Here is a 24,971-nt window from a genome sequence, read left to right as displayed (position 1 = left end):
GGATCTTCCCAGACCAGGGCTCGAACCCGTGTCCCCTGCATTAGCAGGCAGATTCTCAACCACTGCGCCACCAGGGAAGCCCATGTAGGGCATTTTAAAGCATGTTGTAGAGTTTTTTAAAAGCAGGTTTATTGAGGTTTAATAGACAAACAATAAATCGCACATATTTGATAACATTGGCTTATGTATACACCAGTGAAACTGTCACCACAGTCAAGATAATGAAAATGTCCGTCATCCCCCAAAGTTTCTTCTTATCGCTTGGAAATTAATTCCTCTTCCCCAACTGGCTCTCTGCCTCATCCCCAGGCAAAGACTGACCTGTTTTCTGCCACTATATATTCATTTGCATTTTCTAGAATTTGATGTAAGTAGAATCATAACGTATGCACTCTTGTTTTTACTGATTTCTTTCACTCAGCATACTTATTTTGAATTTAATCCGATTTTCTATGTGTACCAAGAGTTCATTCCTTTCTGTTGCTGATTAGTATTCTATCGTATGGATGCCTATGATTGACATTTGAGTTAATTTTAGTTTTTGGCTTTTACAAATAAAGCTGCTATGAGCATTCCTGTACAAATGTTTGCATGCACATGTATTGGATATTGTATGTTGTATGTGCACGTGCCTAATACTTATTCTCTTGGATAAACATTAGGAATGGAATGGCTGGATCATATAGTCAGTGAATACTTAACCTGAGGAATTGCCTGTTTTCCAAAGGGATTGCACCATTTTACATTCCCACTAGCTTCATGTAAAAGTTCATTGCTGTACATCCTTGCCAGTATTTGGTAATATTAGTTTTTAAAATTTTAGTCATTTTAGTAAGTGATTAATGGTATCTCACTATGATACCATAGCATTTCCCTGATGACTAATGATGTTGGGCATCTTTTCCTGTTCTTATTTGCCATCAGTATACCTTTAGTGAAGTGCCTGTTTAAATCTTTTGGTCAGTTTTAAATAATTTCGTTGTTAGAGGTCTTCATATATTCTGGCTGATGGTTCTTTCTTAGATATATGACTTGGAAACAATTTCTCCTAGTCAGTGGGTTCTCTTTTTATTCTCTTAAATTGTGTCTTTTGAATACCAGAGGTCCAATTTATCATTTATTATTTTATGATTCATGCTTTTGGTGTCAACTAAGAAATCTTTGCCTCATCCTAGGTCACAAAGGATTTCTCCTACATTTTATTCTAGGAGTTTTATAGTTTTAGATTTTATATTTAGGGCTATGAGCCATTTTGAGTTAATTTTTTTGTATGTAGTATGAAGAGTGGATTAAGGTTCAATTTAAATTATGGATATCCAATTATTCCAGCACTATTTGTTGAAAAGGTGATTCTTTCCCCCACAGAATTGCCTTTGTTATTATTATCAGTTGAATCTATTTCTGAACTATCTATTCTGTTTCATTTATACATTTTTCTGTCTTTACACCAATACCACACTCTCTTGATTATTGCAGTGTGTGTATAATAAACCTTGAGATCAGGTAGTTTTAAGCCTCAAAGTTAATTTTTTTTTTTTTCAAAGTTGTTTTGGCGATTCTTGGTCCTTTTCCTTTCCATATGAATATAAAACTGTCCTTCTCATACAGTGACAGTTTTATTTCTTTTCTTGTCAGTTTCTTCTCTAAAGCTTGCTGCTGTTTTGAATAGATTGCACTGAACTTATAAATCAATTTTCAGAATTTGACATTATAAAAGTAATGATCTGACACATGAATGTGATGTAGCTCCTTTAAGTCTTCTTTCATCTCTGTTAGCATTGTTTTATCGTTTTCAGTGTACAGGTGTTTCACATCTTTTGTCAGATTTGCCCCCAAACCTTTCATAATTCTACTGTAGATGTTTTAAATTTTAATTTCTGGTTATTTATTGGTTGTATATGGAATTACAACTAATTATTGTATATTGATCTGGTATACTTCAACCTTCCTGAGCTTACTAATTAGTTCTAGTACCATTTTTTGGTAGAATACATTGGACTTTCTGCATAGAAGATCATGTTATCTACAAGTGAATGTGGTTTTACCCTTTCCTTTCCAAACCAGACGGTTTTAATTTCTTTTTTGCCTTATTGCACTGACTAGAACCTCCAGTACAATGTTTAATAGAAGTTGTGGGAGTAATTCCTTCCACTTTTTTCTTCATTGTCAAGATTGTTTTAGCTATTTTAGGGCCTGTTCCTTTCCATGTAAGTTTTTTTTTTTCAAAATAAGCAACTTTTTATTGAAGTATAGTTGATATACAGTGTTGTGTTGGTTTCAGTTGTATAGCAAAATGATTCATTTATATATATATGTATTCTTTTTCAGATTCTTTTCCATTATAGGGTCTTACAAGATATTGAATCTAGTTCCCTGTGCCATACAATAGGTCTTTGTTGTGTATCTATTTTATATATAGTAGTGTCTATCTGTTATTCCCAACTCCTAATATATTCCTCCCCACCTTTCCCCTTGATGACCATAAGTTTGTTTTCTATGTCTGTGAGTCTGTTTCTGTTTTGTAAATAAGTTCATTTATATCTTTTTTTAGATTCCACATATAAGTGATATCCTATGATATTTGTCTTTCTCTTTCTGACTTACTTCACTTAGTATGATAATCTCTAGGTCCATCCTTGTTGCTGCAAATGGCATTATTTCATTCTTTTTTATGGCTGAGTAATATTCCATTTTATATATGTGCCACATCTTCTTTATCCATTCATCTGTTGACGGACAGTTAGGTTGCTTCCATGTGTTGGCTATTGTAAATAGTGCTGCTATGAACATTGGGGTGCATGTATCTTTTCAAATTAGAGTTTTCATCTTTTCTGGATATATGCCCAGGAGTGGGATTGCTGGATCATATGGGAACTCTATTTTTAGTTTTTTTAAAGAATACCATATAAATTTTAAAATAATTTTGTCTAAGTCTACAAAAAAAAACTTGCTGTCATTTTTAAGAAAAATTGCTTTAAGCCTATAGATCAATTTGGGCATAATTAACATCTTTACTGTTTATAGTCTTCATATCAGTGACCATGGTATATCTCTATTTATTTGATTTCTTTTAATGATATTTTGTAATTTTCTTCCTAAAGATCCTACATGTTTTGATAAGTGTAAGTCTAAGTGTTTCAGTTTCTTTGGAGTGATTAAAAATGGTATTATGTTTTTATTTGTGCTTGCATGTTTTTATTATTAGTATAGAGAAATGTGATTGATTTTTGTGTTGATCTTGTATCCTCTTACTTTGCTGAACTCACTTAGTTTTAGGCATAATATTGGTAAATTCCTTTGGATTGCCTACATAGACAATCATTCATGTCATTTGCGTATAGGGACAGTTTTATTTCTTTCCTTTCTGATCTGTATGCTTCTAATTTTGCTCTCTTGTGTTATTTTAGTGGGTAGAATTTCCAGTACTATGTTGAAGTAGAATGGTGAGAGCAAACATCATTGTCTTGTTCCTGATCTAAGAGGGGAATCATTCAGTCTTTCATCATTAAGTATTATATTTTCTGTGGGTTGTATTTTTTTGTTTTTTGTTTGTTTGGTATATGCTCTTCAGTAAGTTAGGGAAATTCCTCTCTGTTACTATTTTGCTGAGAATTTTTTTTATCATGCATGAGTATTGGATTTTTGTCAAATGCCTGTTCTGTGTCAATTGATATAATCATTTACTTTTTCTTTGTATCCTGTTGGTTAATTTTCTATTTTGAGCCAGCTTTGAATACTTGGAATACATTTCACTTAGTCATAGTGTATAATAGATTGTTGAATTTGGTTTGTTAATATTTTTTTGAGGATTTTTATGTCTACGTTCATGGGAGACATTGATCTGTAGTTTTCTTTCACTGTACTGTCTTGGTATGGTTTTGGTAATAATTTCCTGATAAAATGATTTGGGGAGTATTCCCTTCTTTTCTATTTTCTGGAAGAGATTGTGTAAAATCAGTGTTAATTCTTTAAATTTTGGTAGAATTCTCCAGTGAAACCATTTTTCCTTTTTTGTGAGGTCTTTAAGAATCAACTTTTTACATAGTTATAGGACCATGCAGGTGATCTGTTTCATCTTAGTTGAGTTTTGGTGTTTGAAGAAATGGTCCATTTCTTCTACCTTGCCAAATTTATGAGGCTAAAGTTCTTCATAATATTCTCACATTATCCTTTTAATGACTGCAAGATCTATAGTGACTTGTTAATATCTATCTCTACAATTTCCAACACCTTTTTCAATTCTGGTCTGTTTTTTTTTCTTTGAGTGATTTTTCTCTTCATTATGAGTATCATTTTCCAGTTTCTATACATGCCTGATAATTCTTGATTTAGTGGTAGACATTGTGAATTTTACCTTGTTGGATGATAGATACTTCTGTGTTCCAATACATATTTTTGAAGGTTCTTTTCTGTAGTTCGGTTAAGTTACTTGGAAACAGTTGTTAGGTGGCACCAGAGCAAGATTTAAATATAGAGCTAATAATTTCCCACTATTGAGGCAAGACCCTTCTGTGTATTCTTCCCAGTGAATTGTAAAGTTTTCCATTCTGGCTGGTGGAGACAGGTATTAATCTTGGCTTTTTGTGAGCTCCAGTTACTGTTTCCCCCTTCCTTTCTGGTGTCTCTTTTCCCAGACTCTGATTTTCCTTACATATATGCACTGACCAGTACTCTCCTAAATACTTGAAGTGGAACCTCTGCAAGTTTCTGGAGCTCTCTTTCTGTGCAGCTTTCTCCTCTTTGGCCTCTGCTCTGTGAATATAGCTGCCTTGGTCTCTCTGTACTATTAGTTCTTTCTCCTCCACTGTGGAAGTCTGTTGGCCCCTGCCTGGACTCTCTTGTCCTGTGTCATACCTAGAAGTGTTCTCAAGGCAGTAAACTGGGCAATCAGAGGGGTCACCTCAATTTGTTTCCCATCTCTCAAGGATCACTGTCCTTCACAGCCTGATGTCTAATACCTTTAAAGCCGTTGTTTCATACACTTCTCTGGTTTTTCCATTGGTTCAGGTGAAAGTTCCCATCCATTCCCTATTACTTCACTTTGGTCAGAAGCAGAAGTTTGGAATTGGTTTATAAAATTTACTTTTGTTTTATAATTATGTAAAACTTTTTGTGGTTACAAAGTCAAATCAACAGAACATGGTATATTCAAAGAAAATTAGGTATGATTTCTGTCCCTTCTATCTTATTTTCTTCCTCCCTGGGGTAGGAAGTGTCTAAGGTAGCTGCCAGTGATTCCCACCTCCTGACATTCATGGCCTTTTGTAATACCCTCTGCATAAGTAAGCAGCTTCTAACCAATGGCATATGGCAACATAGAGGGGATGTCACTTATATATTGATAAGAAGGTTATAAAAGTTTGTGACTTCCATCTTGCTTACAGACTCTTCTCTTGACTCCCTAGATAAGCAAGTTGTAAGTTGGATGGCAAAGTACTGTGGGTGGCTTCCTCTCAACAACCAGCAAGGACATGAATGCCCTTAGTCCAACAATCCTTGAGGCATTAAATTGTGCCAACAATCATGTAATTGAGCTTGGAAATGAATCTCTCCCCATTTGAGTCTTCAGATGAGAGAGACCCCAGCCTGGGCCAATACCTTGATTATAGATTTGTAGAAGACCCCGAAGCAGAGGACTCAGATAATCCATGTCCAGATTCCTGGCCAACATAAACTGTGAAACAATAGATGTGTGTTGTTTTAAGCCACTAAGTTTTGGGGTAGGTTGCTACATTTCAATAGATAACTAATAATGCCTTTTGTAGATTATATTTTATTTGATGGCTTATTCTTCCATCATTTGCTTTTTATTTTTAAGGTAAACATATACAGTTGATTTTCATTATTCACAGATTCTGTATCTGCAAATTCACCTACTTGCTAAAATGTAGTTATAATCTCAAAATCGACACTCACAGTGCTTTTTCAGTCATTGGCAGACATGCACAGAGTAGCAAAAAATTTGAGTTGCCCCATGCACACATTCCCGGCTGAGTTTAAACAAGGGGATGCTCTGCCTTCCTGTTTCAGCTCTCATACAGAGACGAACAGATGACGGGGATGGGAGGGGCAATTCAGTGTAGTGCAAGAAACTCCAGCTCTGGAGTCAGTTGAACAGGGTTTGAATCTAACTCTGGCCCTTGTTACTGGACCTCAGGCAAATTACTTAACTGTTCTGAACCTTGGGGTTTTTTTGGTAAAATAAATAAAATACAGAGCTGATCTCCCTGTGCTATGCGGTTGCTTCCCACTAGCTATCTATTTTACGTTTGGTAGTGTATATATGTCCATGCCACTCTCTCACTTTGTCACATCTTACCCTTCCCCCTCCCCATAGTCTCAAGTCCATTCTCTAGTAGGTCACCTAGAGGGGTGGGATATGGAGGGTGGGAGGGAGGGAGATGCAAGTGGGAAGAGATATGGGAACATATGTATATGTATAACTGATTCACTTTGTTATAAAGCAGAAACTAACACACCATTGTAAAGCAATTATACTCCAATAAAGATGTTAAAAAAAAAAAAAAAGAAAATAGAATCCACCAACCTAAGTTGTTTTTAAGGTTATCATCTTAATTATACAAAGTTGTAATTTAAGATTATAATCTATTTTATGTTGATTTATTTCCCTTTGGAGAAATGGTTTAGTATTCACTAATTCTGTGTTTGCAGCAACTTAATTGAACATAGCTACCATGAATAAGTAGAATTAACTGTATAAATATTCACATTTTTAGAAAATAAATGGTAATAACAAACTATTTTCATTTTTTTTTCTACTTTTTTTCCGCTCATATAACATTATATCCTGAAGTTACCTCCATATTAGTACATAGAGATACTTCTCTCTGTCTTTCTCTTACAGCTGAATAGTACTGTTTTGTGTGTATACTGTAATTTATACAGCTAGACCTGTTAGTAGATGTTTGGGTTGACTGATGTCTTTTGGTATTAAAAATAGTACTGCAATGAGTAACTTTTTTTTTTTTTTTTTTGCCAAGATGTATTTGGGATATATTCCTGGAATGGAGTTTCTGAGTTAAAAGGCAAAAGCTTACATGTAGTGTTGTGGTTTTAGACTCTTTGATAATCCCCTTAAGAGGTAGAGCTCAATTCCCATTCATTTGATTGTGGGCACCCTTAGTGATTCACTTTCAGGAAATAGAATACAAAAGAAGTAATGAGATGTCATTTCTAATTTAGGTTATAAGAAGACTATGGCTTCTGTCTTCTGTGTGCTCTCTCACTCTCTTTCCCTTGACTCACTGGTCTGGGTAGAAGCTCGCCTCCATACTAAGAGGGAGGCTTGAGAGGGAAGACCCCTACCATGTCATGAGGATAATAGAGTAGCCAAAGGAAATCCCCCCATGGTGAGCAACTGAGCTTGGAAATTGAAATTCTGAGGCTTGTCATCAGCTACTTGATTGAGTTTAGAAGCATAACCTCCTCCAGTTCAGCCTTGAAATAATTGCAGCCCTGGCTGACAGCTTGACTGCAACCTCATGACAGACTAGACCTGAACCACCCAGCTAAGCTATTTCCACATTCTCCAATCACAGAAACTATGAAACAGTTAACTACAACAATGTATATAGTTTCAGACTGCTAAATTTCAGGTAATTTGTTACACAGCAATAGATAATGAATACATATAGTTTTGTTAACTATTGCTAAATCTTCTATATAGGGGCTATACCATTTTTCTGTCCCATGAGTAATATATGAGAATTCCAGGTTCCCATGACTTTACTAACACTGTGTATTTCCAAACTAAAAATACTTTTTTTTTTAAACAAGGTAATAGATGAGAAATAGTATCTTACTGTGGCTTTAATTTTTATTTCTTTCATTGTAAGAGAGGACTCCTCTCTGCCTTCTTTTTAAATTAAATATTAAAATAAGGACAGCTTCCCATCATGCTTAGGATAGAGAGCTAACATTTTCACAATTTCTATCTACATGGCTCTGCACAATTTGATCCCTTCCCATATCAACTTCCACTGGTATCACTGCTTTAGGATTCTGAATTAATCATTACTATACCCTTAGTGCATAACACAGTGAGTGACTACAGTGTCTTAAGCACAAGACATGCAATAAAGATTGATGTAACTGTGGAAGTTTAAATTGGAGTGCTGTTGGTTGCCCATTTCTTACCCTCTTCTTTGTCTTGACCAAATGTTAGGCCTTTTTCCTCCCCTCATACTCCTAAATTTTGGCTTGCCCCCAAGTTTAAACATACACTAAAGGGTGAGGATATGCGGAACATCCTCCCTCAGCAGCTTATTCTCAGAATCTGAAGACCCTAGAAACATTTCCTGTTAAAGTACCCTGGTTTTGCCACTTGCACACCTCCACCTTTTGAAAGTTCCTGCTAACCCTTCTTACACCTCCCTATTAAAGAAAAGCCTTTTTCTGTTTGATTTTGTGAGATGCTTGCAGATCTCTGAGATTGGTGCATTCTCCCTATTGCAATAATCTTTCTGAATAAAATCTCTTCATATCTAAATCCAGACATGTTTTTATTTGACATGGGAAACAAAACTGCTAATGTAAAATTGCTGCTCATTTAATTACACACAAGCCAGAAATCATGGCTCTTGTGAAATCTATGATGATTCAAAATTGTATCTATTTATGTACAGGAAACATCAGTTTGTTAGTATGCCTTTTTTTTTAAGTAAAAAAGCTTGATGTAAGGTAAAGCTTATGATAACAAGTGTTTCGTTTGTTCTTTTTTTTTTTTTTATCAAGTGATTTTTTTCCCCTTAAGTCTAACCTCCTCACTCTCTTCCTCTCTTTTCTTTCCTTCTGTTGTTTTAGTCTCCTCCTTCTCTGTCTCAGTCTCCCTCTGAGTCTCCCGTGTTGTGCCCGGTTTCCCACTTCTGTTCCTGTGCTTCCATTTTTCACGCTTAAGTTTCCCATCTCTGTGTCTCCACAAGCTTCTCCTTTGCCCCCATTATTCTTGTTTTCTCCTAGTCTCTGATTCTCATCTCCTCTTCCCGCTCACTTTATTTTCTTCAGTCGGCCTCTGCAACTTGTTACTGCAGTAGTAGTAGTTTCCCCTAGGAATTCCATATAATCGTTTTTAGCGTAAAGTTCATTATTTCTGTGTGTCCTCTTTCTCTGCTCCTCAGTGAACTCTTCCATCACTCTGACCCCTTTTTCCCACAGTGGAATCTCCATTCCGCGTTTTCACCCCTCTCAGCAAGTAGAATCTCTCGGTAGGGGGCTGTGCCATTTGCAAACACTTTTAGGTAAAGTCGCCAATGAGAATATTTTACTGTTCCAAATTCTTCCTCTTCCACCAAATGAAGCTTTCTAATAGAGGACATTCACTCAAACTTCTTACCCAGTCCTCCTATAAAATCTCTTTGCAAAATTTTGCGTGTTACTGGTTTGTGTAATTCTCCTTTATGTCATCTTTTCCCCCTCCCCTCACTGCCGCGGTGGTACAGCCCAGCCTCCGAATAAACCGAATTCCTCTGCTTGTACGGAACTGGACGGCCTCTCAAGATGGCGGCTCCCACTGAGACACAGCGCATGGGAGCGGCCATATTGCCTCCTGAACAAAGCCGCCCCGGGTGCGGAGTGGGCAAAGCTGCCCGGTACCGAACAGCGCAGGCCCGGGAGCCCAGTGCTTTGCTCATCCAGACAGGAAGCGGGAGAGTTCGCCGCTATGGATGTGACAGCTGTCCCGGGTTAAGCCGTGACGGGCGTTTCTAGATCTGATAACGGAACTGCAGGTCAGAAGGCGGACATGTGTGGTGATGAGTGAGTCTTTTGGATTGGTAATGGGACGGGAGGGGTTCGTGAGTGTCAGTGATTGGAGACTGATGAAGTCACTGGTGGGGAAGGTATGTAAGATTAGGGTTGGGCTTATTTGGGAGTCAGGGATGGGGTGAGCTATGAGGTTAGTAATTGGATAACGGTGTGTCAGTGACGGGGTTGTCTGTGGGATCAGAAATGGTGTGTATGGGGACTGACTGGTGATGACTGGGTCAGGGATTTAGGGGACTCTGAGGAAACAGTGATTGGTGAGGGAGTCTGTGGACTAAATGATGAGGGTATCCATGTGTCAGTCAATGATGTGGTGGGCATGGGGCAGATCTGTGGGGTATGTGATTGCTAGGTCCGAGGATTCAGAGATTTGGAGGGAGCAGTAATGGGATCAGGGTGTCTTGATGATCAGCCCTACTTTTTTTTTACATACATTAAAATTTCCACAGGTCATAGGCAACCTTAAAAGTCAAATCTCTTCTCAACCATTATGCCCTTAGTCTGGTGCCCCGCATAAAAATGATCGTTTTGAAACAAGACCAAACAAATCAAAAAAGATAGGATTATTATGAAAAGTGTGATTTTCGTCCTACCACTTTCTAAGTTTATTGAAATCATTTTATATTTTATTCAAGAAACATTTATTGAACACCTGTTGGGTGCCCAGAGATAAGTATGACTATTTCTCCTGGTTGTTTCCTTCCAGATCTATTTTGACAAAGCCTGGAATACCCCATATAAAACAGTCTGTCTATCATGGGAGCACCCACTTCCTCTGAACCAGTTAAGTCTTACCTACCTGACTCCTTCTGGGACTGAGAAGGATTTCCCAGGTATGTAACTTCTTACGTTAGGGTATATTCCGTTGTATCTGTGGTTCCAATGTACCGCCATTTTTATATGCAGACAACCATACTGTTGAAATCAGCAATAAAAAGTTAAACGGAAAACATCTTAAAATTAACATTTTGGTCCATGAATGTTGATTGGCAGGGAAGTCTGCTGAGTTGAAGGAAAATATGAGAGCTCTTGGGAGATTATTAGAATTCAGCTGCTGATTCCTTTCTGGGGAATAAGGGAATACATTCCTCAGTTTTTCATTTGGTCATTAGCCATTGTTATTGCCGGGGAACTTCATCTTTGTGTATGTGTGTGTGTGTGTGTGTTTGTGTGTGTGTGTGTGTGTGTGTGTGTATTGCCTTATGAAAACATTAGAGTGGAATTGTTGGTTCATAGTGGGGAAAATAAGTTGTTAATAAATCAACAGGAAACATGTTCACATCTATGCAATTAAAAAACCTTGTCCAAGTTCTGTGTGATCATAGTATGTAGTCACAAGAGGACTTCCTTCACATGATACTTGCTGATCTTTCTATAAAGACCGAACAGTCTTCTCCCACAGGTTGGCCTAACATTTACCTGACTTCTGTGGTAGTTGTTTCTAGACTAGTGAATGTGGAAGCTGCAGTCTGCGTCTGATCTGTGAAAATGTCCTTCTGATCACCAATTTTGCCTTTTCAGGCATCTACCTTTTTAGAAGAGAGCAGAAAATGATGAAGTCCCAGGTGAGTTGCTTTAATTTTTAATTTCTTAAATTTCTTTTTTTGGTTCTTCATACAATCAAATGGAAAAATGAAGATAGCTAAAATTTGGATCAGGGAAAGACAGCCAAAATAAAGATCCAGACCTAGAAAGAGTTGCTAAGTAATATGTAGATAACCTGGCCTGAAACCATTTTAAAAAACTGATGTACCAATTTTTCTTATCTTTCTTGCTGACATCATCAGTTACATGATTTGCAGACCTCTGAAGAGAAAGCAGATATATTTCCCATGGGAAGAAATTATTTCTTGCCATATAAGACTAAGATTTCATTTTTGGGTCTTTCTCTAGGTGATGGAGTGTGCAGTGTTCTCACCAACACTCCTGTGGTAAATGCAATAATAAATTTCTTGTAGCTGTATCACAGAGTGATTTCTTTTACAGGGAAGTTATCATAATGTCATAGCCAAACTCCTTAACTTTATCCTTTAGAGCTGGAGTCATCAAACTATTGCCTGTGGGCCAATTTCAGTTCTCCAACTGTTTTTGTAAATAAAGTTTTATTGGCAGCACAGCCATGCCATTTGTTTACATATTGTCTATGACTTTTTTTGTACTACAATGGCACCATATGGCCTGCAATGCTGAAATTATATACTTTACTGAAAAAGTTTGTTGACCTCTACTTTAGAGGACCAGATTGATTATAGAGGCTTCCTATTGGCCAGCTTTCTCTACCGATAAAGTCTAGATAATATAGGATGGCTACATTTTGAATGGTCTTCCAAAATATATATTGCTTTCAAAAAGCAGTTCTTAAAATATAATTGTCTGGCAGAGTTTTGGAGAGCAAGGGTCACTGATGCTCTATACCGTTTGCTATGGTTTCAGAGTTTGTAGGATTACTGTCTAACTTGGGGCTAGTTCCTTCTCTGTGTTTCTGTTTTTAACAGTCTGTTATTTTTTCTCCCTGCCAATATTCACTATATATACAGTATAAAAATCTTTAACTATATAAAAAGATAAAAATTTAAACACTGAGGGACCTTTTAACTTAAACTCCCCTCCTCCTGAGATTATCAGTGTTAACCATTTGTTTCTAACCTTGTGATTGAGCATACATGAGTAATAAATAGTACCAGTGCCAGGGGTGTCTCTTACTTTCTTGTTCCTTTTTTTGGGGAAAATAATGTTATAGTAAACATTCTGTTTTGCAACTTGATTTTTAACTTTACTGTCCAGTATAAAAATTTATGTATACATTTTGAATATCTTCCTATGCCAGTATATAGAATTCTCCTTTATTATTTTAGCAGATCCATAATATATCCTTGTGGACTGGAATTGTTTCTTCATCTGTAAAGTGGAGATTGTAATCCTCATAGGGTTGTTGTGAAAATTGAGTAAAAACCACGCTTAGAACTGTAACTGGGGATGGTTTGTTTTATATTTAAGTATTAGCTATTATTATTATATCATTATTATTGTCAAATCTTGGAATCAGCTTTTGCATTAGGAGTTCTTATGTATATTTTACAGTGGAGCTTAACAAATGAGTTCTATTGTGAAAAGACAGGTTTTTTTCCTTTTTGGGTCTCAGTAGCTTTGGAGCTGTGCTGTCCAATACAGAGCCACCAGCCTCATGTGGTTATTGAGCGCTTGAAATTGGCTAGTCTGAATTGAAGTGTGCTTTGAGTGTAAAGTACATAGTGGGTTTTGAAGATATAATTGCAGAAATTCATTAATAATTTTTAAAGATTTATTACATGTTGAAATGATATTTTGAATATACTGGGATAAATATATATTATTGAAAATAATTTTTTGAATGTTGCTACTAGAAAATTTAAAATTACTTATCTGGTTGGCTTTATATTTCTGTTAGAGCTGCTTTAAAGATGAAAATGGATTTTTTATTGGCTCAATAAATCCAACTATCATGGCTAATTAACTTGCTTGTTAGCTCAGGAAGAAAGATTTATATTTTTTCCATACAGTCCAGAAGTGAAGTAATCATTTTCACACATATCTATCCTTCTTTTCTCCCTCTAACACCTACTCCCCTTCCATTTCCTCCATCTCTTCCATTCTCCCAGTCACTCAAGCTGTAAAAATTGCTTGTAGGTGATTGGAAAGTACAATTTTCCACTGATTATGCACTATTTTACTCAAAATTTTGCTCAAAATTAACAAAATTTATACATATTTAGTATATTAAAGCATTCTAGTATCATTGATAAAGCAAAATTAGAATGTCAGCATTATGTTTATTAATGTTCTTATCAGTATGGTTTCTCTCTACATTCTACATTTATTATCTTCCTCATGTTACTGTTCTTTAGATCACAAGAATATTATTGACAGTGCACAAAACTGTTTTTAACTAAGCATGAAATTTATTTTATTCTCTATAATTTTCATTCATTCCTTTTTAGCAAACATTTCTTGAGTAGTCAATATATGTCACAGGTGCTGGCTGGCTGTGGAATATCTCAAGAGTTACACATGGTTCTTTCTTGGGAAGAATGCAGAGAAAAATGGGGTGAACAGATGTGGAAACTAACATTAACACATAAAAGCTCTATAATAGACATGGGAGCAAGGAACTTTTATAGTCGATAAGGGGGAGCAGCCAGCTTTATAAATAAGTCAAGGGTAAGAGTCTTAAAAGATTATTAAACTCTGGATCATGAAGGAAGTAGGATGAGGATAGGAAACAGCATTTGAAAAAGTAGAAAAGGCTGAGAATTTGAGGAAACTAAAGCGGAGGGTGTCTCATGGAAAGTTTGTCTGAAGGCGGCATTAAGGTAATAAAATATAAAAGGTCTTGTTTACAGTATCAAGGAAGGCATTGTGGAGTACAGTGGTCAAGAACCCAGCTACTGAGTCAGGACACCCGCTTTTAAATCTGACAGTTAATCAGTCATTTATTCAGTGTAACCTCTGGCAAGAAGTGACTTAACCACTGTAATCCTCAATTCTCTCATATGGAAAGTGGGAAAACGAAAGGGGTTGTTATGGGAACAGACTGCTTGGCAGCTTGATGGTGTGAATATGAGACTTGATGTGGGGTGAGAGAAACCTGAACATTGAGATGATTGAGATGAGACTAATTATATATGCAAGAATGGAACCAAAGGAGTCTTTTAAGCAGGGGAATGTTGATATTTAATTGTTTTTTCATTCTGAAAGCAATATTTGATAATAATGGAATAATTAGGGAAAAACCCTCAAAAGTAGTTTAAAATAATACAAATCATTCAGATTCCACTATTAGGTGACAACTATTGTGAACATACATAATGGTGCCATAATTAAAATAGTCAGTTTACCCTCCAGAAACACCTCTGGCTCTGCAGTTACCCAAGTCCTTTATTTCAGTGTCATGTCAATAATTTGTTATAGTTTTCTCGTGAATGTTTCCTGCATATTTCTTAAGTGTGTTTTTCAATATTGCTGTTATAATTGATGTATTTCATTATATTCCTAGCTATTGCATATATATAGGAGAACTGTTAGATTTAGAAGAAGCTAAGATTTCCTTCCTATGAAATGAGGGGATTGGACTAGAATCTTCAAGATCTCTGACATTCTCTGATTCTCTAAATGCGGCTTTTCTCTTTTTTATATGTTATACTTTAAAAATCCTTCTCTATAATTATTAATAAAGGGCTTCCCTGGTGGCGCAGTGGTTAAGAACCTGCCTGCCAATGCAGGGGACACGGGTTCGAGCCCTGGTCCAGGAAGATCCCACGTGCCGCGGAGCACCTAAGCCCGTGCGCCACAACTACTGAGCCTGCGCCCTAGAGTCTGCGAGCCACAACTGCTGAACCCACACGCCACAACTACTGAAGTCTGTGACCCCTAGAGCCCATGTTCCGCAACAAGAGAAGCCACCGTGATGAGAAGCCCGCGCACCACAAGGAAGAGTAGCCCCCGCTCCCAGTAACTAGAGAAAGCCTGCGTGCAGCAACAAAGACCCAACGCAGCCAAAAATAAATAAATTAATAAATAAATTTTAAAAAATTATTAATAAAAATCTTCCCAACCAGGTTTTGTTTTGTTGTTATATAATTTGGGGCATTTTTAGAGTTTAAATTTTTGCTCCATCCAGAATATATTTTTTTCTCTTTTCCAAGACATAAGATATCATTGTATTAGTTATAATTGATGTATTTTTTTATGGCAGCTAGGGCTGCCCTAACAGAATACCACACACTGTGTGGGTTAAACAACAGAAATTTTTTGTGTCACAGTTCTGGAGACTAGAAGTCAAAACTTAAGGTATCAGCAAGGTTGGTTCCTTCTGAGGGCTGTGAGGGAAGGATCTGTTCCAAGTCTCTCTCTTTGGCTTGTAGATAACTATCTTCTCCTCATGTCTCTTCATACTGTCTTCCCTCTGTGTGTGTGTCTCTCTCTGTTCAGATTTCTCCTTTTGATGTGGACCTCAGTCATATTGGATTAGGGTCCACCCTAATAACCTCATATAACTAATTACATCTGCAGTAACCCTATTTCCAAATAAGGTCACATTCTGAGGTCCTAGGGGTTAGGACTTCAACTTATGAATTTTCAGGATATACAATTCAGCCTCTAACATATGGCTTCAACATTATTCTTTTCCTGTTAACTGTCCAGTTGTTTCAGTACTATTCATTGAATAATACATCTTCCTCTCAGCTGTATGTTTTTTTAAAATATTAAACTCAAATCTTTATGTAATGCTAGTTCTTTTCTAATTTATTAGTGCACAGAGATACGTTTTCAGTTATATTCAGTGTGTACATATTAACTTATGCTGTTTTTTTCATTTATTCTTTCATGTATTTCCACATGTTGAAAGAGCTGTATATTATTCCATCAAATTTAAGTAATTGTTTCCTTATTATTAGATACTTGAATTGTTTTCCAAAATTCCTCTCAGCTGCTTTAATGCTGCCCTTATCACTTACTAAATTACCATTTGTATTAGGTAGGCATTTTATGATCTACCTCTTCTGTTTTCCTGTACTGTCTGGGTCTTCTTGCTAAAGGCAGGATTTTACATTGGTTCTCCCAAATACTCTGATACAAAACTAGATGTAGGTATAGTTTTGCATACTATATTAGAGATGATAAGAATGATCACTTTAGATTGAACAGGAATATACTGTTACAGGGGTTAGTATCATTCAAGGATGTGGCTGTGGATTTCACCCAGGAGGAGTGGCAGCAACTGGACCCTGCTCAGAAGACCCTGTACAGGGATGTGATGCTGGAGAACTACAGCCACCTGGTCTCAATGGGTAAGGATGACTTCCCTGTATAACTCAGACTTGTCCAATCAAGTGCCTTTCCTTATCAGTCTCTGTGGTTAGGTGGTTCCTGACATATATAATGACTTTTATGATCTTCGTACCTTCCCCGATGGAGGTCATTACTTTGTTGAGGGCCAAATGGACTACTTCATTGTAGACCTCCTTAAACTGCACCTTCTCTTTTGCCTTCTGTGCAGTCTATCCCAGTTCCTCTGTGATTTCCATTTAATAGGGCATCCAGTTTCCAAACCAGATGTCATCTCCAAGTTGGAACAAGGAGAAGATCCATGGATCGTAAAGAGAGACATACCAAATTGGATCTATCCATATGAAGATCAGGCAGATGGGCGACAAGGGAAGTGAAATATCAGGTTTTTTTTTAATTGATTGATGCCTGAGGCTTATGTTTCTCTCCTTAGTGAATTCTCTTATTCTTTGTTCCTGTGCTGAGAATTTAGTAGGCATTCAACAAATAACTAATCAGTTAAATAACTGTGAACCTTTATAGGGGATAGCTATTTCTTATTGATTGTATATGTATATATTATGTATTAAATATATATTTGTTTAATATATTTAATATATATTTAATGCATTTTATGAAAAGGCTTAATAGGCAATAGAAGGCAAATTCCTTCTAAGAACACAGGTTGCATTACAGAATTAAATGTCAAATACTGCTACTGTTTTTAAAAGTTCAGAGAAAATTAGAGTCTAAAGAAATGAAACAAAATTTGAAAAGGCATTTTTCAGAGCATGCAGCTGTAGCTGCTTTGAAAGATATATTGAGTATTGATGATGCTGGGAGAGGGAGGTGAAGACAAACTGTTGATGGGGGGTGGGCATGAAGAGTATATGAACAAAACCTTGAAGTTAGGGGAATATGGCTTTTCTGGGAGAACTTTGCTAGTTTTATTTGATAATGTGTAGAAGGAATTTATGGGGAACTGTGGAATTCAAGTTTGGATTCTTGGTGTGAATCTGATACTGAATCCACAGCAGGATTTTGGGTTTTTCTGTTGTTTGTATTAGCTGTTAGTTAGGAAAGTAGACTGAGGAGAGTTAAAGTATTTTGAGTACAGAAGAGACCTTGTTTCTTTGGCTAGTGGTGGTAGGATAATACTAGTCAAGTATATATAGCAAATTATAAAATAAACGCATTTGAAAGGTGAAAAGCATTCCCCTTCAGGAAGCAGGAGAAATGGGAAGACTCTAAAAGAGTAATCCAAGATTAGAGTGATAATAACTCAGATAGTTTTCTATCTCCTTCAGGTATAGTTTTTCCATAAATATTTTGCTTTAACATCCTTGTCTAACCATTTCCCTCATCATACTATTTGCTGTCTGTCTTATGAAATGGCCTGTCTCCATCCCTCTTTTGAGTTCATCACCTTCATTGGATCAGTCATTTTTTATACTCCTCTGCATTCTGTTAAGTATTCTTTATGACTGTTTTATTTTATCTTTCTTCCCTTTAGACAGGAAAAGTAACCTTGACAACACCCAGTCATGTATTTTGGGGTCTGTTTCCTTCCATAATAAGATACTGAAAGGAGTCACAAAGGATGGTTCATTTTACTCCATTTTAAAAGTCTGTCAAGGCGATGGCCACCTGCAGAGATGTCAGAAAAACAGACTTTTCAGGCAAGTAACAGTCATCAACAACAAAACAATGACTGTGGAGTCAGACCACAGATATAATGCATTGGGGAAAATATTTCAAGAATGCATAGGGTCAGATACATCAAGACAAAGACCCCATAACTGTGATGCATTTAAAAATAACTTGAAATCTAGTATTGACCTACCTAGTTGTAATAAGAGCAATTCAGGAAAAAACCCTGATGAGAGTTTTGGATGTGGAAAATCATCCATCCATGGTGTGTCCAATCCTGATCTTGAGAAAATTCACAATCGAGTAATTCCCTGTGATGATAATGAGTGTGGAAACATTTTCAGCAAGAAACAATCCCTTATTCCGTATCAGAATGTTGAAACTAAGGAGAAAACCTGTGTATGTATTACATGTGGAAAAGCCTTTGCTAAGAAGTCACAGCTCATTGTACATCAACGAATTCATACTGGGAAGAAACCATACAATTGTGGTGCATGTGGGAAAGCCTTCAGTGAGAAGTTTCACCTCATTGTACATCAAAGAATTCATACTGGGGAGAAACCTTATGAATGTTCTGAATGTGGAAAAGCCTTCTCTCAAAAATCATCCCTCATTATACATCAAAGAGTTCATACTGGGGAAAAACCATATGAATGTAGTGACTGTGGGAAAGCCTTCTCCCAGAAATCACCCCTCATTATACATCAGAGAATTCACACTGGAGAGAAACCTTATGAATGTAGAGAGTGTGGTAAGGCCTTCTCCCAGAAGTCACAGTTGATTATACATCATAGAGCTCATACTGGAGAGAAGCCCTATGAGTGTACTGAATGTGGAAAAGCCTTCTGTGAGAAGTCCCACCTCATCATACATAAAAGGATTCACACTGGGGAGAAACCCTACAAATGTGCTCAATGTGAGGAAGCCTTCAGCAGGAAGACAGAACTCATTACACACCAGTTAATTCATACTGGGGAGAAACCTTATGAATGTACTGCATGTGGGAAGACCTTCTCCCGGAAGTCACAGCTCATTATACATCAGAGAACGCATACTGGAGAAAAACCCTATAAATGCAGTGAATGTGGAAAAGCCTTCTGTCAGAAATCACATCTCATTGGACATCAGAGGATTCACACAGGAGAAAAACCTTACGTTTGTACTGAATGTGGGAAAGCCTTCTCTCAAAAGTCTCACCTCCCAGGGCATCAGCGGATTCATACAGGAGAGAAACCTTATATATGTGCTGAATGTGGAAAGGCATTTTCTCAGAAGTCAGACCTTGTTTTACATCAGAGAATTCATACTGGGGAAAGACCTTATCGGTGTGCTGTATGTGGAAAAGCCTTCATCCAGAAATCACAACTCACTGTACATCAGAGAATTCACAGCAGTGGTAAAATCATAATGAACTAAAAACACAGACAAGCTTTCAGTATTAGCTCAAGCCTTAATAAACAACAGAAACCTGATTAATTTGATAAATTTGTGGACAACATCTTTATAGAGAAAATTTTACAAGAGAATTTGTGTCTGTAGTGTGGTGATACCTAACTCAGCAAAGATGATGGGAAATAATTACATAAATGAAGGACATTTCACCATGATATGTAAAGCTTTTAAAGTCATGAACTGAATGGTCAGTAGAACAAGTTATGTATATAGAATATTGTCAAATTACATATTCCTTATTATACCATAACAATAAACACATTGTGAAATTGCTAATATTAGCTTGCTATTATTTTGGCCATGTACAGTAATTCCCTGTAAAGGACATGAAGAAAACTTGAGTTAAAAAAATCAATTCCTAGAAACTGTATTAATAAGGAGGGGCTTGGGAGTTCCCTGGTGGTAGGACTTGGCGCTTTCACTGCTGTGGCCCAGGTTCAATCCCTGGTTGGGGAACTAAGATCCTGCAAGCTGTGCAGAGCAGCCAAAAACAAACAAACAAAAAAAAGGGTGGAGGGCTTAGCATGATCCCTAAATATACATGTAAAATTCTTATACAAAGATGGAAAGATCGGTTGATCAGATTTAGTAAAGGTGATAATTATACATTTTCCCATCTCAAGCATATAAGTTGATCTGTATCTCTGGGAGGACCCTGGACCTTGAAATTGATGCTTCTTGACCAAGTCTCCTCTTTACTCTCCCTTACTGGGAATTTGGTATAGTGGAAAGACTTTGGTACTGAACCAGATGGTTTGGGTTTTAATCCTGGCTCAACTACTCAAAAGATTGTGTAACTTCAGGCAAGCCTACTTTACCCATCTGAATATTTTTTCTTATTGGTAAATAAATGTACAGTGTAGAGCACATTTTCAGTTAATATTAGTTCTTTTTATCTTTCTATTGTCCTATAACAGGATGCTAAGACTAATATGACACATCTGAACTTGCTTTGCAGTCCGGATACTCTGCTTTTGTACCCCATTGCTATGACTGATTAATTTAACTGTCTTTGACCATGGTAGTCTTGATTCTTGGTATGTTAAAGTGAGATTTTATTATACTTTTATTATTTTTTACATACATTTATATAAGCCATTGTGTTTGCACATAAAGACCCTGTCTAATGTCACTTTAGTTCCTTTATGACCCCTGTCCTGCAGCTGCAACTGTTCTCCCTGGAACTGAGGACACTTACAAAGGAAAACTCTTGGGGTAAGAATTCATGCCTGCCATAGATTTGAGAACTTAATACCTCTAAAATATCTCCTGCCCTCCTTCCTGTGGTCCCACATATTCCTGCATGAGCAACTTAAAATGCGGACTCCTGCTGGAGCCGCTCTGAAGGAGAGCATACCTGGCAAGGATGAGGGTGTCTATATGGTCAAACCTGGTTTACCCATGTTCACATTGTTCTTCCCTTTGTTCCTACTTGATTCCTTCACATTTCATGCCCACCTTATCCCCTTCCTGCATGGCTGAACTATCTATTATGAAACTGGGTGAGAATCTCTGCAGGGGAGAGGGCATACCTGATGGAGAGGGATGTGGGAACCTGTGTGGGCAAATTTCTGGTCTCATTATTAACACTGAGTTGAGAGCACTGTCATCAGATATAACTGGCCGTTCAGATCTGGGATAGAAGGCCTAAAAGTACACCTCATGGGTTGAGCTACTCTGAGGGTTCCTCATGGAAGATGTCCTAACTGGCTCTTATGGAGACATGAGAAGGACAAGGGATCATTTTGGGAACATAGAGAAATTTAGTGAAGAGGGGGTTTTATATAGTGACAGGTATGGACCTTATATAGGTTTAACAAAGATTCACAGTTCCCACCTCATAGACTTCCCATTTGATCCTTCCACTGTTACAGCTCCTGCGCAGCCTCATTGATCTGATAATGGGTTTCTATAAAAATCTCATTTCAGATTTAGCACCTCCTGGTTTAACATTTCACCAGCTTTTTTTTTTCCAGCTTTTTACTAGAGGAGCTAGCCAGTGCAATGAGGCAAGAAAAAGAAGCAATAGGCATGTTCAGATTCTAAAGATACTTAAAAGTTATTGAAAAGATTTGAATACAACTAAATTAAAAAGAAAAAAGCCAATTCTACAATATCTATTCCAGAAAAGAGTAGAGGAGGGATCCCTGACATATTTTATGAGGCTACCATTATCCTGATGCTAAAGCCAGACAGAGACATTACAAGAAAAAAAAAATTAGTGACCAGTTTCTCCTGAACATAGCCACAACCATCCTTAACAGACTATTTGCAAATCAAGTCTAGAAATATTTTGAAAAAAAAAGTACATCATGGCTAAATAGAGTTTAATTCAAGAATGCAAATTTGGTCCAATGTACAAAAAATTTTTGGTATAATTCAACATACCAATAGCCTAAAAAGAATAACTATATGGTCATTTCTATAGATGGGAGAAAATTATTTGACAAAAATTCCACATCGATTTAGAATAAAAACTCAGCAACTAGGAATAAAGGGCAGCTTCTTCAAATTGTTGAAGGACATCTATAGAACATCTAAAGTTAGCATATTTAATGGTGAAAGACTAAATGTTTGCCCCAAGATTGGGAAAATGTTAAAGATGTCTGTTCTGCTCTTCCTAGTGAATATTGCACTGGTGATCTTAGCCAGTGCAGTAGGGAAAACAAAATAAGGTGGGGGGTGGGGTGGAGTGGGGAGGTGGAGCATACAGTCAGGAAAGGAAAATAAAATTGTCTTTATTTGCAGATAACATGGTCTTCTACACAGAAGATTTCAAAGACTACAAAAAAATCTACTAGACCTGATAAATGGGTTTCACAAAATATCTAAAAAAATGAGGAGATATAATGTATTTACAGATGGAAAGATTCAATATTGACTGTTAAGATATCAGTTTTCCTCAAATTGATCTATATATATATATTTTTTAAAGGAATTCCTTTATTTTTATTATTTATTTATTTATTTTTGGCTGTGTTGGGTCTTCGTTTCTGTGAGAGGGCTTTCTCTAGTTGCGGCAAGCGGGGGCCACTCTTCATCGCGGTGCGCGGGCCTCTCACTATCGCGGCCTCTCTTGTTGCGGAGCACAAGCTCCAGATGCGCAGGCTCAGTAGTTGTGGCTCACGGGCCCAGTTGCTCCGTGGCATGTGGGATCTTCCCAGACCAGGGCTCGAACCCGTGTCCCCTGCGTTAGCAGGCAGACTCTCAACCACTGCGCCACCAGGGAAGCCCTGATCTATATATTTATTGCAATCACCCACAAAAAAATCTCAGCAGACATTTGTGTTGAATTCGACAATCTGATTCAAAAATATACATGGAAATGCAAAAGACCTAGAATAAACAAGACATATTTGGAAAGAAAGAAGACTCATATTACCTGATTTCAAGCCTTATTATAAAGCTAGAGTAATCGAGTATATAGTATTGGCATAAGAATAGACAGGTCAATGGAACAGTGTAGTCTAGAAGTCAAACCACACATATGAATAACAGACTTTTAACAAAGTTGTCAAGGTAACTCAATGGACAGAAGGTAGTCTTCAACAGACAATGCTGGAACATTTGGAAATCCATATGCAAAAACAAAACAATACAAAAAACTCTTGATTCCTAGCTCATACTCACACTATATATAAAAATCAATGTGAAAAAGGTCATGAGCATAAATGTAAATGTGGAAACTATAAAGTTCTAGAAGAAAACAGAAAGTAATTGTGACTTTCATTATGCAAAGATTTTTCAAAGACAAAACCCCCACAAAACATGACATTAAAAGCTGATAGAGTTCATTATAATAACACCTATTCTTCTAAATACAGTGTTAAGAAAATGCCTAGTTACAATACCCCAGTCATTAAGTTTAGACCACCTTCAGTGGGCTTGGAAAGGGATCAGAACATACTGTTTTAAATTGTGAGTCTGTACTGTCCCATTCATACTTTTCATAAAATCCTTGATATTTTACTAGTATTTCATCTTACACTGAAAATAATGTTGCCCAACCACGTTAGCAGAATTACTAAATTATTTTGCTTATAGTATGCTTAAACAAACTTCAAATTTTCAACACCAATATTACTAAAACAGTAAAAACAACAGATGAACAAAGTCTGTTCTTATGTTGATTCCTTAACTTTAATATTTTTAAAGTTAGCTTTAATATTTTTCCATTTCAATGGCTATAAAAATTCAACCAAGTTAAAAATAGTTACATTAATAAGCTAAAAATTCCAACAGGATAAGTATTCAAGGAGATATAGTCGGATGATCTGTGACAGCTCAACTTCCCCTTCTTTCTTTTTTTTATATATATATATCTTTATTGGAGTATAATTGCTTTACAGTGTTGTGTTAGTTTCTGCTGTACAACAAAGTGAATCAGCTATATGTATACGTATATCCCCATATCCCCTCCTTCTTGAGCTTCCCTCCCATCCTCCCTATCCCACCCCTCTAGGTTGTCACAAAGCATCAAGCTGATCTCCCTCTGCTATGCAGCAGCTTCCCACTAGTCATCCATTTTACATTTGGTAGTGTATATATGTCAATGCTACTCTCTCACTTCGTCCCATCTTCCCCTTCCTCCCCTGTGTCAAGTCCATTCTCTACATCTGCGTCTTTATTCCTGCCCTGCCACTAGGTTCATCGGTACCGTTTTTTTTTTTTTTTTTTTAGATTCCATATATGTGTGCTAGCATACGGTATTTGTTTTTCTCTTTGTGACTTGCTTCACTCTGTATGACAGACTCTAGGTCCATCCACCTCATTACAAATAACTCAGTTTCATTCCGTTTTATGGCTGAGTAATATTCCATTGTATATATGTACCACACCTTCTTCATCCATTCATTTGTCGATGTACATTTAGATTGCTTCCATGTCCTGGCTATTGTAAATAGTGTTGCAGTGAACATAGTGGTACATGTCTCTTTTTGAATTATGGTTTTCTCTGGGTATATGCCCAATAGTGGGATTGTTAGATCATATGGTAGTTCTATTTTTAGTTTTTTAAGGAACCTCCATACTGTTCTCCATAGTGGCTATATCAATTTACATTCCCACCAACAGTGCAGGAGGGTTCCCTTTTCTCCACACCCTCTCCAACATTTACTGTTTCTAGATTTCTTGATGATGGCCATTCTGACCAGTGTGAGGTGATACCTCATTGTGGTTTTGATTTTCATTTCTCTAATGATTAGTGATGTTGAGCATCTTTTCATGTGTTTGTTGACAATCTGTATGTCTACTTTGGAGAAGTGTCTATTTAGGTCTTCCACCCA

General features: G+C 36.9%; 2 protein-coding genes across 2 annotated transcripts in view; both read left to right on the top strand.

Moving 5' to 3' along the window:
• ZNF300 (zinc finger protein 300) overlaps positions 1 to 19,957 on the top strand; it is a 57,990-nt gene extending 38,033 nt beyond the window's left edge. Inside the window, 1 exon segment of the mRNA XM_036848154.1 lies at positions 18,625 to 19,957. Within this exon segment, the coding sequence (XP_036704049.1) occupies positions 18,625 to 19,650 (1,026 nt within the window). The 3' untranslated portion in view covers positions 19,651 to 19,957.
• On the top strand, positions 9,780 to 17,931 carry LOC118893029 (zinc finger protein 300-like). Its single transcript, XM_036848153.1, has 5 exons — positions 9,780 to 9,857; positions 10,487 to 10,613; positions 11,302 to 11,345; positions 16,481 to 16,607; positions 16,852 to 17,931. The coding sequence occupies exons 1-5, from the start codon at positions 9,795 to 9,797 to the stop codon at positions 16,980 to 16,982; spliced, it is 492 nt and encodes a 163-aa protein (XP_036704048.1). The 5' UTR covers positions 9,780 to 9,794; the 3' UTR covers positions 16,983 to 17,931.
• Positions 19,958 to 24,971: the final 5,014 nt, after the last annotated feature.

This window comes from Balaenoptera musculus, chromosome 3, assembly GCF_009873245.2.
Source record: "Balaenoptera musculus isolate JJ_BM4_2016_0621 chromosome 3, mBalMus1.pri.v3, whole genome shotgun sequence".
Lineage (NCBI taxonomy): Eukaryota > Metazoa > Chordata > Mammalia > Artiodactyla > Balaenopteridae > Balaenoptera > Balaenoptera musculus.
Note: the sequence above shows the minus strand (reverse complement) of the source record. Positions and strands in the feature narration are given on the sequence as shown.